This window comes from Lactuca saligna, chromosome 4 (genome assembly GCF_052625555.1).
Source record: "Lactuca saligna cultivar CGN05327 chromosome 4, ASM5262555v1, whole genome shotgun sequence".
In the NCBI taxonomy this organism is placed as follows: Eukaryota; Viridiplantae; Streptophyta; class Magnoliopsida; order Asterales; family Asteraceae; genus Lactuca; species Lactuca saligna.
Genome location: NC_136420.1, coordinates 332965832 through 332980238, shown reverse-complemented (window position 1 = coordinate 332980238; position 14407 = coordinate 332965832). Strand labels below are relative to the sequence as shown.

The 14407-nt window shown below is 36.2% G+C and overlaps 1 protein-coding gene across 1 annotated transcript; it reads left to right on the top strand.

The window, feature by feature from the left end:
- The first annotated feature begins 457 nt into the window (after nucleotides 1–457).
- Nucleotides 458–2717, top strand: LOC145044137 (senescence-associated carboxylesterase 101-like). Its single transcript, XM_078992966.1, has 3 exons — nucleotides 458–671; nucleotides 810–1125; nucleotides 1269–2717. Coding segments are annotated over exons 1-3 (1626 nt in total). The 5' UTR covers nucleotides 458–669; the 3' UTR covers nucleotides 2577–2717.
- Nucleotides 2718–14407: the final 11690 nt, after the last annotated feature.

The following is a 14407-nucleotide window of genomic DNA, read 5'->3' as shown; positions in this document are numbered from 1 at the left end:
ATTTTCTAATACGTGCCTTAAGGGTACATATAAAAAATATTAATTAATGAAAAATATTACTATAATTAAATATAAAATGCATTATTTATAAGGAATATTACCTTAATTAAATGTGATATGCATTAATAATCTCCATAATAAATGTATTTTGAATTTAATTATAGTAATATTTTTTATAATTAATACTTCTTTTATGTACCCTTAGGGCACATATTAGAAAATTCCAATAATAAATAATAGCAAACATCTATAAAAAAAAATAGAATGAAAGGCAAACTTTAAATTTTATTTGAAAACGTTATAGAAATTCTCAATAACAACCAAAATTTTAAAGGAAATCCTTTTTGAACCAAAGTTGAAAACATCCGTAATGAGAACCACAAATATAAATTACTTTGAAATAAATATAGATCGACGACTTTGCAGACCCAAAACGTTGTCTTTACAAAAAGCTAATAATTCGAAGATGTCGACCAATCACGGCGAAGTTGCATAGCAAATGCAAAATTGATATTAAACGAGCTCTTGTGCATTATAAATGATTCCAACTCAACATTAACATATTCCAAAACGAACTTTTGAAAGCATATATACATCTTCTTCAACGTCTACAAGAAAAGCATCCAAAAGGGTTCTCAAAAAGAATCAAGAAAGAAAACAAATCAAAAGATGTATGCTTTCATTTAAATCAATCCTAACCTCGTTCATCATAAAATTTTCGAATCTTGAAGATGGGTTTCGGATATTTTTGATGTTTTTGATTTTTTTACTGCCATCACTGAAGATTTACAATTTGTAAAAACTTGCAGGTTCAATAGTGATGTCGAATTGGGCAAGTTTGTTGGCAGCACTGATCTCATTCCAGACGCTTATCGAGCAATTACGGAAACTTCTTCCACTTGTCAACTTCACACAACTCGTTCTGGGATCAAAGTTTTGGCTTTCAGCTGTTTTCCTGATTACACATCTCGATTCCATAACAGAGAGTTCGATCTGGTATCATCCGAAGACCATGAAATGTTCGACTTCATTTCCACAAAAGTCAACCCCAAATTCTCCATTAACGGAGCTGGTGTTGAGTTGTTTGAACAACATTTTGCTGAGCTTTTGGAGCTCCTGAATCAGGTACCATATTTTCTTTTGTAGCAGATTTGGAAATCAAGAGAAGCCCACTTTCTATTATTGTTATATAGTTGACATGAGAACTCAAGATTCTTAAACACTGAGCCTTTTTTCCGGTTCTTATCCATCTAATATTTGTTTTTCAGCTAATAGACAGTCCTTTGGTAGTCACTGGGCGGGGTATCGGAGGATACCTTGCAATTCTTTTTACCCTACGACATCAACATGAGGTAGATGTGCAAGAATCTAACGGTTCAAAATCAGCCAAACGTCCGATTTGCATAACTTTCGGTTGCCCGATGCTTGGAAACGAACATCTTCAAGGCGCCATCTCTGAACGCCCACAATGGAAATCATCTTTCTTGAATGTGGTAGCGAAAACGGATCCTCTTGCTAGTTTTTTCTCATCAAATAGCCCATACAAGCCTTTCGGCACTTTCCTTTTCTGCACAGAATCAGGAGGGCACGCAGCTTTTGAAGATCAAGACGCGATCCTCGCAGCTCTAGACGCCATGGCGTCATCAAATGCTGGAAACTCCGAAATTCATGATTATAGTAAAGAATTGGGTTCGATCAGAAAGAAGGTATTGTATCGAGGGCCTTCTGAATTCAGCGAATGCAACGTGACTCCATTAAGAGCCGGAATCGTATTCCAGTTTCAAGAAATCGGTGTGTTGAATGATATTTCAAATGATTTGATAACGGAAATGGAAAAGAAACAAGTGAAGATAATCAAAAGCAAGAAAAGGTACGAGCCTACGAAGAAGCTAAACGACATGAAGATAAACTTGACATACATGGAATGGTACATGAAGACCCGAAGATTGAAAGGGGGTTACTATGATATCTACAAGAATGTCAGTGACACAGACAAAGTCGAGAACAAAGATGTAATCATCAAACCCCAACGTTTCCTGGACCAGTATTGGAAGAAGACAGTTGATGAAAGTGATCTAATGCCACAAAAACAAGGTGCGAAGTTGCGTAAGCGTTGGCTCTACAATGGAACTAACTACAGAAGGATCATGGAGCCACTAGATATAGCCGATTACTACAAAAGTGGCAGAAAGAACTACATAGCAAATCGCCCAAAACACTACGAGTTGTTAGAGAAATGGTCGGAGGATGAAAAGAAAGAGAGGAAGCCAAGTGAGGTAAGAATGAAGGCTGCAAGTCTTACTGAGGATTCTTGTTTCTGGGCGCATGTAGAGGAGGCGTTTATTTCACTAAGAGGCTTAAAGAATGGAGACCTAAGCTGTAACACAACCGACATCGGGAAGTTTGAGGCATATCTTTTGGGTGCAATCAACGAAAAATCGTTGTCACCGGATGTTTTCGTGGAAGGAAGCAGTTTAATGAAATGGTGGAGCGAGTATTACGCATACAAAGGAAGTTCGTGCAATCCTGAGCTAGCACGATTTATGAACAATGGTAGCTACAAATCATATGAGTAACGCGTTAACGTCAAGTTGGAATATCATATCTATATGTTGATGACTTGTCAGAATTAAGCAAATACACGAATTAAAATTTTCATAATTACTTTTACCTCTTTTGGTTTGGTTTTGCATGTATATAAAATTTCATGTTTGTTAGGTTGCTATATGGTAATTAATGTATGAATGTGTATTTTCCTATGGGAGACCTTATATGTGTTGGGAACCCTATTCAAGACGACTAACACTAATAGAGACAATCCCAATATATCCAACTCTGGAAAGTAATCTAAAGACACATTAAATACTTGGTTCGATAAACACATGTAAATTAAACAGTGAATAACATATGATGTGGAAATACGATAATTATGAACTAGAGCAATAGATATATCATATATATCGATATGTTATAACATTTGACAAAGTTACAAACTATAAATCTATAATATCATTGATAACTACTTAAAATACTACGGGATAATGACAGATTTAAAATACACTGATGGGAATAACGACGAAAATGTGATAACCTCAAAACAATGACGAAATACCGACCACCTTAAAACACTGACGGGATAATGACAGACTTTCGGTGGTACATACTTTGATCTTGTTTGACTAACTTACTGATGGACTTCCGACGGAAATTTTTACCAACATGTTGCTAACGGATAGCTTTTCACTTTGTTTGACCATTTACTTATATGAGATTGTAATATCCTGTTTCGAGAAGTTTTTTATTTCGAGATTGTGGACAATAAATGGATCTAGTAAAGGCATTGAGCTTCAAGGGAATAAGGTTTAGACCTTATTGGATGATGATAATATTGGTTATGCGAGTCAAGCCCTTGGTTAGTGTTTTGGAGTCAAAGGGTAAAACGGGAAAAGTGATATTTCAGACTTATTTCTGGGAATAAGGATTTTATTTTGGTATGTTTAAAGCTAAAAGTAATTAGATAGGATTGTGTGGATCTTTAATACCTTTCCAACATATAAAGAACGCTAAAAATAGAGTTGAAACGAAAAGGGGGGGGGGGGTGTGGCAGTACGTTGGGCGTACTAGACTGAAAGGGGGGGGGGGGGTTAGGGTGTTACGTTGGGCGTAACTTGAGGTACGCTTGGTGTACCATCATAGTGTTAAAACCCTAATTTCATAGTTTTGAGCCCAATTTAAGGTCTTTAACCCCTTGGGGTCCTTCCTATCATGAGCCTCTAACTCGAAGGAGGATTTTAGCCATGGATTTAAATTATGGATGTAAGAGCTTAAGCCATTAAGCTCTTAATGGATTTTGGGACTTACGAGGGTACTCCATGCGTACGAGGCCAACCACCTCGATGGTGGTCAACATGTGAAGCTGCGTACGCCTAGCGTACTGTGACATCCCCAAAATCTCGGCCTGAAAAAAACGATTTTCATTTATGCTTTAAAAATAATTTCAGAGTAAATCCATTTTATTTGAAAGAATTGCGGAATTTGTTCCTAAAAACAAAACATGATAAAACAATGTTTACCAAAGCATTTCATAAAAGAAATGTATTTTTCATTATATAATCAAAACTCGGGGTGTCATGTTCCGATATAAACCAATAAGCATAAACGATAACATTACAAGTCATTCAACAAATATATACATATACAGACTTGTAAACAAAACAACTTGATGGTTCATCCATCTTACGCCCTTGCGCCACTTCCTGTAATAAAAATAAAACTGAGTGGGTCAGGCTTGGGAGCCTGGTGAGCATATAAGGTTGTCAACCCACAATAAATAATTAAATTAATTATTATCAACCAACAATAACCCAATTACCCATTCCCGTTATTCTCACTTTATGTCCCTAAAATAACTAACACAAGGGACCTAATCTAAGAATATTTTCATCGGGGTGACAACACATGCTCCGGGGTTTCCTCAGCAATATAAGTCAAATAAAGCAACCATTAGGGGGATGAAATGCAGCGAATGAACACCCAAGTTCATTAACACCTACAGGTTATGAGCCTGCTAGCGTTCCACTGGACTGTCTAGAAAAGTCTGTGGTCATCATCTAAATTCCGCTAGTTGACTGGATCAAAACAACAACGAGGCCTCTCATCTGTTTATTACGCACCAACTATCTATCCATGTTCTACCCAACATATTAGTAGATAAAAACATACATTTTTATACATATTTTTCAAAACCTGTATAGCATGCTTGATCAATACATTTTCCATATAACAGATGAGGCACACACACATAACACGTATTTCATATAGAAATAATCAGATCTGTAAGATAGAAGAAAGTGAATATACATTCACACACATAACAACAAAATATACACATAACACGTATCTTGTATAAAATACTTCATAATTATACGTTAGGAGAAAGTAACAACGCACTCACACGTATAAACAACAATATACTTAATACACTCAGACCATACTTGTATTATTATTGTGTTTATGAAAGGTAGTATACACTCACTTGATTAGAAGATGATCGGACAACACTACGACTTGCAAAAGTAGTAATCCTCAACAGATCTGGAAGATCTCTACATAAATCGAACTTCTCGCGGGCAGAGCTTCGGCTCGGAAACCGCACTTCTTGGGATCTTCGGGATCTCGGGACTTGCTTCCGGACTCGGGAATATTACCGGGGCTTCGGGGTACTTCTGGCACGCAAATCGATGCAAAACGGGAGAGAGAAGAGAGAAAATAGCAACCCTAAACGGTTGGCCCTTCAAATCTATTTATAGGGCAAATTTGGCCCTTGCGACGTCGTGGCAACCTTTTTCCACGTCGTGGGCTTCGTCATCACTGCATGCGTCATCCCAAGTTGCATATGGGGGCCTCCCGGAGGTGTCAGGACACTTGCCACGTCGTGGCACTGCTTGCCACGTCGTGGTCTCTGACAGTTTTGGGGTTTCGCGCCCCGAACTTCAGAAATTCATAACTTTCGCATACGAACTCGTTTTCGACGTTCTTTATATCGCCGCGAAGGTGAGATTATGCTCTACAACTCTAGTTTAGACTTCATTGGCTAATTTTGACTTTATTTTTAATATATTATAAGTATATTACTTATATATTATCGTTAGTAGGCCGGGACAGGAAAACTCCGTTCGAAATTCATAACTCCTTCATCTGAACTCCGATTCCGCCCGTCTTTCCGTCGTTGCACTACTATCGATGAGATCTTCAATTCTCATTTAGATCACTAAGGATAGATATCTATCTACCTTAAATTCACTATTTACATCGCGCTGGGTCGCGCTGGGTCGTGTCGGTTCTGTCGCGAAACTTCGACAGGTCATAACTTCTTCGTTATAACTCGGATTTCGGCATTCTTTATATATTCGGAAACCTCGTTTCAACTACTACAACATTATCCATAAATATAGGCTTTATCTAACATTTCATTTTGATGCTTATTTTTATTCTTAATTAAATTAAGACACACAATTTAGCACATAACACATAATACTCAAATAATACACTTCTATTATTTCAAAACGGGTTACAAAGGTTAACCTAGACTATTATACCAACATTAATGACAAGCCCAGAAACACAGGCGTTACACGTACCTCCGGAGTATGCTCTGCGTATGCGCCTTGAGTGGACTCGATCGAGTTGACTCAAGTGGGTTGAATAGCCTGGGTTGACTCACTTGACCAATTAAGTTGGTTTGACCATTGGACTTTGACCAAGTTTGACCTCAACGGTATTTTGAGATTTTGGATATGATTGGTCACTTGGATGGATAGGTGTTGGTTGGAGCTGAGATTCGGAGTCGGGACCTCATTATCTATGGATCAGATCGAGATGTGAGTTTTCCTCACTATACTTTCGGGTCGAAGGCACCAAGGCCAACCCATTGGATTGTTATCTTGGTTTATCGTATATTGGTAAGCACTGTAGTGTTCTGTTAGATCTGTATCCTAGTATATATGATGATGCTATGCTTAGTGATCTATAAGATATGTCTGATTATCTGTTGACTGGTTATGTGTTGGTTAGTGGTTGAGGTTTTAAAGCTATGTGCGTGAGCGAATAGACCGGGGGCATTCCAACCTGATGGTTGATTGGGCCCGAGGGTATTCCATCCCGAGAATGAATGGACCCATTGTATATAGGCATTCCAACCCGATGGTTGATTGGGCCTGGGGTATTCCAACCCGATGGTTGATTTGTGATATCCCTAAATTCACGGTCATTTTAAAAAAATTATTTGGGCTTATTTGAAAATCAGAGTATACTTTTTAAAGATTAATATTGTAGAATTTGTTCCCAGAAAAACATGATAAATATATTATCAAAACATTTATGAACAAATGTATTTTTGTTTATATTAAAACTTTGGGATGTCATTGTCAATACAAAAATATAAGCATCAACCAAGCTTACATTCATTTACACTAATGATCTATGTTTCCTTTAATCTCTCAGTGTAAAGTAGCTTCATATCGATACCTGTGATACAAGTAAACTGAGTAGGTCAGGTTGGGAAACCTGGTTAGTACATAGGGTTTTCAACCCACAATAATATAATTCTTATGCTTAATCATCAAACAATCAACCCAATTGCTCATCCCCATTATCTTCTTTGTTCTTAAGGATCTGCCCTAAGAATCAGCTATCCTTAATTTATTCATTCAGCATAGATATCAAGAACACAGATAATATGCACACATAGCACGTAATTTATATTAAATACTTCATATCTATGTGTAATATGAAAGTAACTACGCACTCAGATGTTAAAGTGATGATTCCAAACTCGGGCAACGCTTCGTTTCTAACGATTCTATTTTCCTTCGACGAAACCTAACATTATTATCGCTAAGTTTTAATCGAATCTTTATTGCGACTAATTATTAGTCTAGATTCAACATTAAATCAAAGTCTACTTTCATGATCTATCAAGTAAGGAACAACCAGGTAGGATCATATCGGAGGTAGGGTTTGTTTGGTATACAAAGTATACTGTTTGTAAATCCCACTTTAAACACCTCACTAAATCATAGCCTAGACATCATCCCCATAAGTAGATCAATTAGTATAACGAATTGGAATCACTGATAAATCTTGTTTATAGGTTCATAATAACGTTAAAAAACTTAAACATAAGTTATACTTAAAATACATTAAGCATAACTCAACTTACAGGGGGTTTATCGAGGAACTGGGCTCTATGGGGGCAGAACTTCAGAGCCGAAATCTCTTCTTCTCGGAGCCTTCTAGAGCTTCAGGGCTTTCCTCTAGCAATTAGGAGTTACTAGGTCTTTGAGAGAGGTTTAGAGAGAAGTTAGAGAGAAAGAGAGAGAAGGGTTATGGTGTGAGGAAAAAGGGTGAGCTTCGCATGGTATTTATAGGCTGGAAAATGGCCAAACTCATCGAGTTTGATCCTCTAACTCATCATGTTGGTGACACATGTCACCATCTGGTGGCAAGTCGTGGGGAGAAAGCAATGGTCCAGATTAAGCCACCTGACCCCTTTCGCAACAGCACCCTTCCGAATTCTAAATTTCGTAACTATCGCATACGAGCTCTGTTTTTGATGTCCTTTATACCCACACGTAGGTACTGAAAAGTTCTACAACTCTCCTTTTGACTCCATCGACTACTTCTCGACCGAATTTAAATTTAACAATATAAGAAAATTACATTGCTAACGACCGTGTAAAATTCATAACTTCTACACACAAACTTCGTTTTCGACTGTATTTTTATTGTTGAACTCCTATTAATGAGACCCTTAATTCTCATTTAGGTTGTGTCGGCTAAAAATCGATCGATCTAAAATTGGAATTCCGGGTTGTGCACTGATATGCTAAATCTTATAAAAATCATAATTTCCTCATACGAAGTCAGATTTGGATGTTCTTTTTATGCACGTTCTCGGTTTAACGTATACTATGACTTTCCTTTAGATCATTAAGGCTAAAATATAATTTATAAAAAATTCACTTTTTACGTTACGCAGTGTCATGCCAGTTTTGCCGTAAAACTTTGACGAGTCATAACTTGTTCCTTATAACTTGGATTTCGACGTTCTTTATATGTACGAAACCCCTGTGACATATAAAACAACTTGGTTAAGATTATTTAATCTAAATAATCTTCCATCAAAAAGTCATTTTTGACGCATATTGTCTTTAATTTAAGAGTAAATTACACGAATTATCCCTCGTGTAGGTGTCAAAAGGCACGTTCGGTACCTATTTTTAAAAATTAACTCGGATCGTCCCTGATATGTTTAAAATGTGCACGTTTTGTCCCTGACAGTCATAAAATGACTATATTGCCCTTTTCTATTTCTTTTTCATTTATTTTTTATTTGTTTATTGATTGATTGATTTTTTATTATCTGAAATCATAAACCCTAAGAATGCCTAAAAGCCTATGATTCCCATCGAAAATTTCCCTCATACGCGACCGGATCCATCTACAGTTACTCTGTTTCTTCCTCCTCGTACAAATTCGGTCACCGACTATTCTGGTTCTTCCTTATTCTACAACTTCGGTCATGGTTGCTTTGTTTCCCCTTCTTCCTGATCTAATCCATTGGTATTGAGTGGCACAGATGTCAAGATTGGGATTAAGGGAAACATATTGTAGAGGGGTGGAGTTTACATGTTCGTAGTCATCCAAGGATTCATGGAGCTTCCAATATATAATCCTTCTTCCATCACTACCACGATTACATCACTATTTATCCAAGACATCCCCATCTCTAACCCTACTTTGGTTATGCTTGGAACGGAGTCCAGAAGACTAATGGTGATCGGAAAGTATACGACAATTCCAACTGGAGATGATAATTTCAGTGCTCAAAATCGGAAAACTGGTGGTTTTCAGAAAACTGTTGGGGAATTTTGGAGGAGGGAAGTGAGATCAATAAAGAGAAAAAGAAGAAAATCATCTCAATGAAGATTTTGATGGTGTTGTTGTGTGTACAGGACATTATACAGATCCCTGAATTGCATAGATTCCAAGTATTCATTCCTCTTCTCTTGATTCAGTACCCTTTTGGTTAATTCATGATCATTAAACTGAAACTATGCACCCCCAAATTCTCAATAAAATTGAAATCAGAAGAATCTTAAACGATATTTGGTTCCTACTAGGTACCGATCGGTAGCTGAGGAAACAGAAACATATACGCATACCATACACCGGAGCCCTTGTGAGAACACGCATCATTGTTCTTGTATGTCTTAAGGTTTTCAAACATGGAATTTGAGAAAAAATAATAGATGAGTAATAAGTTGACAGGTTGTGGTGATAATTAGGAGGTCTGCAACTGTTGTCAATATTTTTAGAGAGATTGCAATTATTGCTAAGAATTCTATGTTGTATCTTGGTCAACCTCTAATGACGGAGGTGATGCAGCTGGATGGTGGAGAAGATGAAGTGACGAAGGGTGTGGGTGGTATAGTAGATGTTAAGGGTTTGTGGTAGAGGTCCCATTTTATTTTATTTTTTAATTGTTAATAATATAAACAAATCAAAAAAATCAAAAAAGAAATTGATAAGGGTAAATTTGTCTTTTTGGGTCCGGTTAATGAAACTAGGGACGAAACGTGCACCTTTTAAACAAATCAGGGACTGTCCGAGTTAATTTTTGAAAATAAGGACTAAACGTGCCTTTTGACACCTACACGAGGTACGATTCATGTAATTTACTCTTAATTTAACTAGCCCGAATCTGCGAGCATTACAATTATCTCCCCCTTAGGATGATTACATCCAAGAATCATCAAGGAGATACGGCGTGTATAATGACTTCATATGTTATCTCTTCATCCTAGGTAATAATCATAACTTCTATGTTCCTTCGAAGGAGTATCTAACTCTTAGACTTCTTACTACAAATGGTGCTTAATCTTACACTCGCTCTTTATGTTGGGTTTTGGTCATAAGACATCCTATGTGCTCATACAAACCCTAATGCTTGGATCTAGGTTTCTCTATTGTACATGCTTTGAATCCAAGACTATAAACCCTAATTCTAGCATACATATAATCATATTAACATGAGAATAAGTTTATAGTGTTACCTTGATTGTTATGTAGCAATAACAATCACAAATCTCCTTGAATTGACTTTGGAAGGCTTAGAGTCACAAGTGTCACTCCTCTAATGGTTCACAAACACCATAAGCAAGAGGATGAAAAGGAGAGAGGTTGGAGGCTGCCAAAAACGTGTGTAAACCCTTACAAGAAGCTTAGCCACGTTTTTGAGCCTTAAGGGTTCTTTATATAGTTGGGCTATTAGGGTTATCTAACAAGGAAACCCTAATTTGGATGCTTAAGCCCTAAGCAACCCATAGACTCCTTTTATTAAGCCCATGGACGATTTCCTTATGGGTTTCCCACTAGAATTCGTCCATCCTTTAATACAAGGCAATCCATGGCCCAAATTGCAATTATCTTATAATTACAATTCCAGTCCCTTAAGTTTAATTAATCTCTTTTAGTCACAAAACTAATTACCAATTAATTATTGACTAATATTAATTAAACAATATGATTTCTCCTTTAATATATTATTCCCATAATATATTAATAAACCATATTTAATCCTTACTCTCCATAATTCATCCTATCAAGTTGCTTTGGTGAAGGCAACCCAAAAGGACCATGCACTATCGGGTCAAGTACATACCAAAATAGTTATGGACTTAGACACTAATCCAACAGTCTCCCACTTGGATAAGTCTAACAACTATTCTGCGTATGACTTCAGATCCTGATCTGCAATCGTAGCTTTCCAAAGCCGCTGTCAACTCTGATCATATCAGATACGCGTGTCCTTAGATAAGGGATCATATATTCCTCCATTCTTGATATCGTCTGAGATATGATTTCTAATCATTCTCTTTGTACTACTTCTCGATTTCTGATTTATGACGACAGACTAATTGAACAAATCAAATTAGCCCTAGCCCGGCCGAGCATTTACGTATGTCATCACTAAACCATCGAGGGGCCCAAAGATATCGCTTTTATCCTACTTTGGATAAAAGGAACGGATAAACTTTGATACAATGCTTGCTTGCACTCATTAACCAAATCACACACAACAATATGTTTTATAACACCAAGTTACTGGTGCGTTTACATATTATCAATGTGCAACCGATTCGCAAGATACAACTCACACATCTCGATTTCAAGAATATAAGATGTTATCGTCTCACTAATCACTCGTAATACAATTCATGGAGTGATCCAAGTGAGCGTGGGTTTAATCCAATGCTCAAATCATATTCATAAGCACTCATGAACGTTGCAGCAAACATTTGCTTATGTCTAATACTCTTCTAGACAATCCACACACCAATTCACGACAGTCTTCATTCATATCTACTTCCAACATATGAACGACTGTGGCCCGTTTGAATAATTCGATTATTCTTAATAAACTCAATTATTCTGGAAGTCAAAACATGCAAGGCGAAACACAAGAATAATACTAATCCCATATGGCCTCAAACCTTTGAGTATAAACAAACACGTTTTATTTATCACCATATCGATTACTCATTATTTGTCGTTTCGGGTAATCAACTTCGCATTTGAATTCCAACACTTGTCCCATGCTCCTAGCATGCACACAATGTTTACCTATGGTTCTTACTTTTGCGAAATAGACAAATTTAACACATTTCCAATCATTCTCATTTTACAACACCAATTCCATTTTTCTTAAGTGTAAGAATGTCAAATTCTTGTTACTTATAGAATATACTAGATTCTAACACTTTATGCAACGATCCTTTTGTAATGTCACTGCACCAAAGTCTCAAAGACTATTGCCAATGATGTTACAAATTCCTCTATCGGAGATTGTTACAATACAATTCCTTAGATATGATGTCTCTCACTCAAAGTACATTCCTTTGAACATCCTTTCGCATAAAGTTTCTAATCTAGACATAGATTTTACTTCCCAACATGGACACACTTCCATATTTTCTATATGACAACTCATTCTTAATAGAATCTTATCTATTCGTAATGATGTCGATATCGTCCATCCAATATGGAAACACTTCCATAATTTCCAATACTATACTTCCAACTACTGGCAAGCGACCAATCCTCGTCGAACTTTGGATTGTCCTTTGATAGTTGTTTAATTATTTTAGTCAAAACCAATTCTAGTCCCTTTTCCCTCTAAATGCACTATACATTTGGAAAATTTTAGAATGGTCAAACATTAAAGCATTCGCAATCGATCCTATACCCGAAGCGTATGGGACACGACGCATAATGTTTTATTTGCTATGTTCTCAAAACTCGAATTGCGAAGAGGAATGCCGTAATCACAATCGAAATTTTAAGAACACACTATGTACCTTTGACTAAATTTATCAACATTTCGCAACCTAATCCTTTAGATTTGAAATGAAGCATAATATTCTCTCCCTTAATTATAGCAAAACAACCTTTCAACTCTTACAACTTTGCAAAGTATGACTCTTGTTTTCTATAATTAATATTGCCAACTATGCAATACGTGCCTTAATAATCATACAATCATAACATTTATGCTCCCACTATCATGATGATTATTATAAAACATAACATCTATGCTCCCACTAGCTTCGACATGTATTCATAAACATCTTAACTTTCAGAAAAACAATACTTATTGAATTTCTTAAGTTCATGTTTCTAATACTTAGTGCTTTGATAATCTTTTATCAAGGCTTCTTGAACTTATACACTTTTGCCTTAGATAGTTCATATGTGTGTCTTAACAATTAAGACTAATTGCCAAACCTCACAATTCAAATTATGGAAAGGGATGCCGTAACCATGATCGAATTTGAGAATGCAATTTTACAATCACTATCTTTTAAAATCTTTCTTAGTGAAAGCATTTTCTCACAATCATTTTCATGAAGGAGGAAATCTTATGACACTTAGATTTAAACGGTGTATGTGATCCTATCCATGTGAATTTGTTAAAAACCAAAGTTTACGACAAATTCAAACTCATATGGATCGAACTTTCTTAATCTTGATTTCTTGCCTTATGGTAGCACAGCTGCCCACCACGTCTTCCAAGTAGTTAAGCAGCTCACCTTTTCCTATCAATGTACTTTCCATTGATCAAGGTCCTTGCCTTTTATGCATTCAAATAAGAACTCATAGGACTCACATGCATAATTAACTCGATTGGATTGGCACGGAAACAAAATAATGTCTTCACGATAGGTTGTAAACCTCAACTCGTGTGCTAGTGATGATCAATAAGGTTTATTTGATTTGTCCTTGAAACCTTTCAAGACCATTAAGACTCCCACTGACTCCTTGACATATAAGATTCTTTTGTCAATAAACATTTCTTGACAAACAAATATTCAAGATTTAGTGTAGTTTTTATCAAAACACTTCACAATTGGTCCTAGTTGGTCTTTTGTCTTATCCAAGACATCACAACTTTCCACATTTGATGAATGTTATAAACCTTTAATACTTTTCACTCAATGTCACAATCTAGACTTTAAGACTTGTTTTGGAACTAAGTATGATTGTCTTCTTGATTTGACCATTTCATCAATCTTTGATTCCTCTTCTTTGACATACAATTGTACCAAGACTCACTTGGAGGATCAATTGAGATATGGTTCTTAATCATTAAGACCTATCATAAAGCATAAAAGCTACTCTCCCTTCTTCTTAGAATGGAGAAACTCTTATCTTTCTGCCTATTTGATTCTTCTTATTCGTTTTGCTATTGATCTAAACCCTTTAATCAAATCAAAATTACACTTAATCTTGTAAGTATAATCATATTTACTAAACCATTAGTAAATGATGACGAATATCTTTGTTA